The sequence below is a fragment of the Atheta coriaria genome, unplaced genomic scaffold, assembly GCF_025399875.1.
Source record: "Atheta coriaria isolate IRGN ID8LTWV9N9 unplaced genomic scaffold, Caltech_Dcor_3.1 hic_scaffold_4_pilon, whole genome shotgun sequence".
Classification (NCBI taxonomy): Eukaryota; Metazoa; Arthropoda; class Insecta; order Coleoptera; family Staphylinidae; genus Dalotia; species Dalotia coriaria.
In genome coordinates, this window is record NW_027045446.1 from 2,997,047 (window position 1) to 3,003,694 (window position 6,648).

The following is a 6,648-nucleotide window of genomic DNA, read 5'->3' on the forward strand; positions in this document are numbered from 1 at the left end:
TCCACACAGCTTGTTAACTGTCGATTAAATATGATTTTTATCAAAATTTTAAAAAAATAACCTCAAATATAAACTATGGCAATAAAAAAAAGCTTTTTTCAAGCGTTCATAATAGACTATAATAGCTAATTAAATTATATACGCATTGTTAGATTAAAACAATGCGTTTTATTAGTGAAAGCACTCGTTGTCCAATTAGTCAGTCAAATGGTTGCGTCCAATTATTTACTCATATGCAATTGGCGATTTTCAATCAAGTTTTTATCACACTCCAGGCGTCAATTGAGCAGAAAAATGTTGCTCGAAGAAAATCGGCATTCGTATTGACCCGCAGGGCACCTTGCTTGCCGGCCCTTATTTTCCAATTATTTTCGCCGACGTGTATTCTTTTCCGTGTACACTTTTCGTGGCATGGCATGTTCGGTAATAAAAATTTATTGTGGATGTCGCTTAAGACCTCCATTCCGCCATTCACAAGAGCGCCAATGCTCCATCACTATCAGCCGGAACGCAATACCCTTCCAACTTTCAGCAGGCTAGAGGTACTTACGGTTTATATCTATAGAATATATTTGGTGTACAATATTTTGCTGTTGGTAATAATTATGTCTAAGTCTGCAATATGAGTATACGGCAGGTATGTTTTGATGCACATTGTGTTGGTCGTAAAAGTAAATGGATCTGTAGGTGTACAAAGACTGGAAAAGTAGATTTTTCAGCAGTTGATGATTTAGACGGGGCAGGAAATACTTTTGAGGAATAGAAGGCTATTTCAGAAAAAGCTCCATGGATATCCGGTGTCGTAAAATATGATTTACTAGGAGAATAGTGGAGTAGAGGACTAGGACAAGTAAAAAATGGTAAAATCAGTACATATTCTTCTTTGAATGTGATACAAGTAGAAAAAATATTAAAAACAAACATTTTATACGCAAATAAACAAAAATACTGACAGAAAACACATTTTAAGGACCTCTAGTGATTAATTAAAGTTGCATAACAGGTTTCTCTTTGGAGATTATTGCTTCCTAGATGATTTTAGCTATTTCTAGTTCTGGTAGCTCAGCAGGAATCTCTTCTATAATGTAGATGGAGCTAGGATTAATAAAATAAATACTTTACTGTAAATAATTAAATAAAATCAATATTACTACACAAAATACTTCTTTAGAAATGATTTATAGTTTTTGTTTACTTTTTACTTGAATTTTCTAAGTATAACTCCCCAAGGTCACAAATTGACCTCATCAAAATGACTCAAGTTTCCTGCAATACCGTTGAGTCACGCATCTCTTACTGCAACGATCGATGGCGCTCACTTGCGCTCCTTCGCTCCTGCAGCTATATTTCCTGCCGCTGCGGCCTCTTCCATTGGTCGAACTCTCTGATGCGAGTCGACGGTAGCAGCAACACTGACAATCCATGACTCACACAAACGCGCTGCTTGTTGTGCTAGCAGCAGCGTAGCAGGTCAGCGTCAGTAGCACGAGAAGACAATAATAACAACAGCTGTGGCCGAAATCATCGAAATCGACGTCGATTTTGTTTGTTTTCTCATTGATTCGGCCATTTTCTCATCCCACATCCAACCACTCAATAGAATGTGAGTTAATTAGCAATTCTAAACGTAAATTAAGTGAAAAAGTGCGCAAAACAAGGGCAAATTGCACACAGCCACCATGAATCCACCTCTACTCTAACGCAACGTGATCACCAATCTTCATTTTTAATCTCGCGAACAAATTTCGAACAAATGGCAGCGGTAAATGTGCCAAATGTGCCGGTGCCCATTCGGAAATATCGGAGGGACGCCAGCGAAGTGAGCAGTTGTCTGAAATACATGATATTTGGATTCAACGTTCTTTTTTGGGTAAGAAATATAAAAAAAAAACAATTTACTTCTATTTACTTATTAAAAAAAATAAATTTACAGTGGTTGGGTCTCGGTATTCTTACAATTGGAGTTTGGGCATGGACAGAGAAAGATATATTCAACAATATTTCGAAGGTTGCTAACGTCGCCTTGGACCCGGCGTTCATTTTAATGTGTATAGGTAAATAGCTACCTATTAAAAAACAACGCAAAAAATAATCAGAATTTTAATCCAGGTACTCTTACATTCGTTATCGGATTCACCGGCTGCGTGGGCGCGCTTAGAGAAAACACTTGCCTACTTGGAACGGTAATTATATGCTCATCAACTTTCTACTCATATAAAACGATGAAGAAATGGTAGCATTTCATTTAAAAGACATTAAACTATTAAACGAATTACATTTTTTTAGTACGCATTGTTTTTGGCCATACTGCTATTGTTTGAAATGACTGCCGGAATTATGGGTTTCATATTTAAAGACTGGGTAAGTTTCACTTTACTTCTGAATAATAAAATATTAAATTATGCGTTGACCGCGTTTCGTAGATTAAATCACAAGCGACTATCGGATTTCAAACGTTTATTATTCATTATCGTGAGGATCCTGATCAGCAGAATCTTATTGATTGGATTCAAGAAGACTGGGTAAGTAATTCCTCCAATCATCTGAATAATTAAAACAATACTGATTGTGTTAATTTATAGCTACAATGTTGTGGAATCGAGGGCCCAAAAGACTGGGATAGAAACAATTATTTCAATTGCTCGTCGCACGATGTCGGTAGTCGCGAGGCCTGCGGAGTTCCCTTCTCGTGTTGCAAGCGTAAACCACACGTGCGTTGAACTTGTCCGTTAATTAATATTATTTAATATCTGTTTGTGATTGTAGGAGTTGATTAAGAACAAGCAGTGCGGCTATGACGTCCGGAAGCCGGGTTTTGTAAGTATTGATTGGGTAACTCCGATGCTTTTTGTTCAATGACGATTGCATTCGCGCTCGGGTGCATTGTTCACATGTGTGTAACGAATATTTAATGCGATAACATTTCGGTGCATGCAGCCGGGGGAGCGGCATATTTACGAGCGCGGCTGCTTGCGTGCGGGCGAGGAATGGATCGAAAGCAATTTGGTGCCGGTTGCTGCTGTTACTGTCAGCATTATGGTGCTTAAGGTATCTCTTCAGACTAAAGACTAACGCAAGGGTTCATGTAGAAAAGTGTTTTTGCTTTATTATTTATTCTAGTTATTTATTGACTTCTTTTTCTTTTTTAAGTTTAATTAAAACACAGGTATTTGTACTTTTGCGCGGTTTACCCCCACTAGTTTTTGCGGGTTGCAAGTTACAACTGATTTTCTAGTAGTCCTAGGAGCAGGTTTCTATGTTTCTTTAGTTTTCTTTCTCTTTTAGTCTTCAACGCGTTGTGATATAAAATAACATAAGTTCATTTATGTTCAAAACTTGTACAGCAACTCAAACATTGGTTTTCTTCTGCTTTGTTTAGTTATTTTTAATTTTTGATTCAGAATGACGATGTATCTAAGATAGTAAATGAAAAAGGATGCTTGATGGCAGTTGAAGAATGGACGGAGAGAAATATGATTTCATTGACCACATTTGCCATTATAGTTTTATTTTTTCAAGTGAGTGTTTTTTCTTTTATATTTATTTTAATTTTATCTGTTCTCCAATATTTCCAAAATGCATCTAATGCACTTCCAGTGCAAATAGTGCTGATAAATATTTATTAATTATGATTCATGTTTGATAACAGATACTGGGAATCTGCTTCGCTCAAAATCTCCGCGCTGATATATTCGCTCAAAAATCCAAGTGGCATTGACACCCGCGGGCTCCCACGGCGGTGTAGTACAACTTGTTGTGTCGCATTGCGTGGGAACCCGAACCAGCACTACTCGACTTTGTCTGATCTTCAAGCATATAACGTTTTTATCGATCATTAATAGATTCCTAATCATTCGAATACTTACCTACCTACTACTCTTGTGTACCTTAAACACAGCGCATACTTTTTGAAACTTAACACGTGCTTGTGTACAATTCTGGCATCAAAATGTAAAAAGGACATCTTTCGCTTCCAAGACGAAGAAGCCGCATGGAAGTTATTGTATTATCTGCGTCAACCGTTTACGAAATAATAGATTGTACAGAATATTGTAAATGTTGTACTATTATAGTAATTGACGTATTGTCTTAGGCTTTGTTAACAACAGCCAGTCAAGATTCGATTTTTGATTCAAATTTGTCATTTGAACTGTGATTCTTGCATTTGTTAGATTTACAATTTGATTTTTTGTCCTGGTTGGCGAAGTGAAAACACCATCCTTGTATGTAAATTGTATTTTAAACAGTTTTAAACCTGCTGTTCAAAAGTAAATGACTAAAACTAGGTTGTAACTTGTCAATGAAAAATATTGTTTGTGTATAAACTCGAAAATAATACAATCTTAATATTGCTACATCATTATTTTTATTACTCTAGAAATAAAAATAATATTTTTACATATAAGGTTATGTTCTGACACGTCAAGACTTCAAAAGTATATTGGGTTGCCTATTTGCTTTACAATATGTTACCCTTTTCTGAAAGTAACCAAAAAAAACTATTTATAGTATTGTGCCGTGTCTTTCGCCGGAGCCTGAGGCAAGTCCGCGTATAAACGTAATATAGACGTAATAATTCTGAATTTATTAAACTACCATACTCAATCTTAAACTTCTTAAACATGGACTTAGATTTTTTGCAGTAAATGTCATGTCAAAACATCGAAAAAAGACGCCTCCCAGGCAAATAATAATATATCTGGTTAACCACAATCATTTTATTATTGACAGCGTAAAATCCGTTTGTTGTGGAAAGTTTCGGCTGTATTTGAAGTTGATAAAATAATTGCTGGAAGCAAATAATTAACTATATGTTGTGTTTTTTTTTTTCATCTAGGTGTATAAAAAGTGTCGAAAACTAGACAAACAAACGTATCGAATTGTATAACTCGTCAGAAATCAACAGTTACTCTGCAAACACTCGCGAAAATAAATAAAAGTTCACTGCCATTATTCCACACTGCTTGACATCCTTTTAATTTTAATCCCATCAGATCCAATTATTTATCGATTAGATAGATTTTACTCGCTCTGCGTGCGCGTTTCTAATATTTGACATTGAATCCACAACACGTTTTTTATAATTGCGCTTATTTACACGTATATAATTGATATAATCTATTAGCCAAACAAGTGCTTGTCCCCGCGGTGTATTGTGTACCTAGATGAGTAAATCACCGCGCACCTTTCAGTCGTATATTTCATTGGGGGCTGGAGCGATGATGAAGTGCGATTTCAGTTCGATCCAGTTTGCATTGGTTTGTAATCAACTAAGATTGCTGTAACCGATGTGCATGCATCGAACGCACGAGCAACCATTAAGATAACTACATTGTTTTCTCGTGAAATTAGCGAACAACTAACCGAAATGGTAAACAATATGAATTAGATATCTTACCTAGATATATTTATTATTATTAACCAGCATAAAAACACGTACAAAACGAAAGCAAAATAGTGGTAAAATAATGTGTGGTTATAGATAAGATAAATACCATGGATTTTTTTTGGAAATTTCGTACTAGAAAACATAAACATATTTCAGACTTTTGAATGCTGTTTGCATTTTTTTTTCAATTAAAGTATCCAAGTTGGGAGCACGTAGTAATTCACTATACATTTTATATTTATATTTTTAATCGCTGCAGGAAAAAGATTTAAGTAAGTAAAATGAACGAGAAACGTTGAAATCGTCATATGTGCGGTATTAGGTACACGCGTTTTTATGTCCTACATGCTTGCATGTTTGTCAACGTTGTTACCTGCTACACATTTTACACGTGCATCGAGAAATTAATGTACAACCTTCAAATGTACTCCAGACCTTTGTCGTTCTAATGAAAAATCATCAAGATGTACTTATAATTTATATTATTATGAAAAACTCAACCGAAACTTAACGAAAACAAAAGCAAAAATGTGATAATTAAGTGAGTATTTAAGTCAAGACAACAATCGTACTATTGCACAATCATTTAGTGACATTCAGGTCATTGTTATTAGTGGTATTAGTGGTTTTGTGAAAAATAACTCATAGTTATTAATATTTCTGTTAAAAATTGATTTTTGATATTTACTAAAGAAAATGCACCAATAAACTTGTTTGTATGTGTCACTAAACAAATATTAGCTCAGGTAAATATTGTCTATGAGAATCAAAATAAATCCCGACTATTTACGTAAGAATTTTGTCGGTTTTTGAATCATAAATTTGCTTGACAACTACAAGTATATAATATGGTGGTAATTATCAAATCGGTGTAGACATTCAGGTTCCTGATACTAATCGCTGACTTGATGAGAAAATAATACGCGACGCAACAGGTACACATGTCTGCCGCTCCTCTGTCCATTATCACAATTGAATTTCGCTAATCCGTCATCTTCAGCGCGCGCCGACAGCCCCCGATTAGAAGTTCAATGCTGCGGCGGTGTTACGTAGCGTCGTATGTGTCATGCGCGAATTAGTTCTTTGGTGTTAGTGCAGGATATAGGTAAAATTGCGCCAATTTCGTGCGGTTTTTCGGTCGAGTCGGTCAGCACTGGTTGAATCTAGTTCGGGCCAATACATAACCATCCGCGGACGGGCTTTGTCTCCGCGCGCCGACGACGCGTAGAGACCGCAGAGTGTCTACAAACATATTCTCA

At 35.9% G+C, this 6,648-nt stretch overlaps 1 protein-coding gene across 4 annotated transcripts; it reads left to right on the plus strand.

The window, feature by feature from the left end:
• Positions 1 to 1,365: 1,365 nt before the first annotated feature.
• Tsp26A (Tetraspanin 26A) lies at positions 1,366 to 4,355 on the plus strand. Of its 4 annotated transcripts, none has more exons than XM_065300940.1 (10): positions 1,366 to 1,870; positions 1,934 to 2,054; positions 2,110 to 2,183; positions 2,287 to 2,361; positions 2,424 to 2,522; positions 2,583 to 2,711; positions 2,767 to 2,817; positions 2,938 to 3,048; positions 3,402 to 3,518; positions 3,650 to 4,355. In XM_065300940.1, exons 1-10 carry the CDS (start codon positions 1,754 to 1,756, stop codon positions 3,716 to 3,718), a joined length of 963 nt encoding a protein of 320 aa, XP_065157012.1. In that variant the 5' UTR covers positions 1,366 to 1,753; the 3' UTR covers positions 3,719 to 4,355. The 4 variants fall into 4 exon arrangements, with proteins under 4 accessions (XP_065157012.1, XP_065157011.1, XP_065157010.1 ...); XM_065300938.1 differs by lacking the exon at positions 2,938 to 3,048 and having other exon boundaries at positions 1,370 to 1,603; positions 1,675 to 1,870; XM_065300939.1 differs by lacking the exon at positions 3,402 to 3,518.
• Positions 4,356 to 6,648: the final 2,293 nt, after the last annotated feature.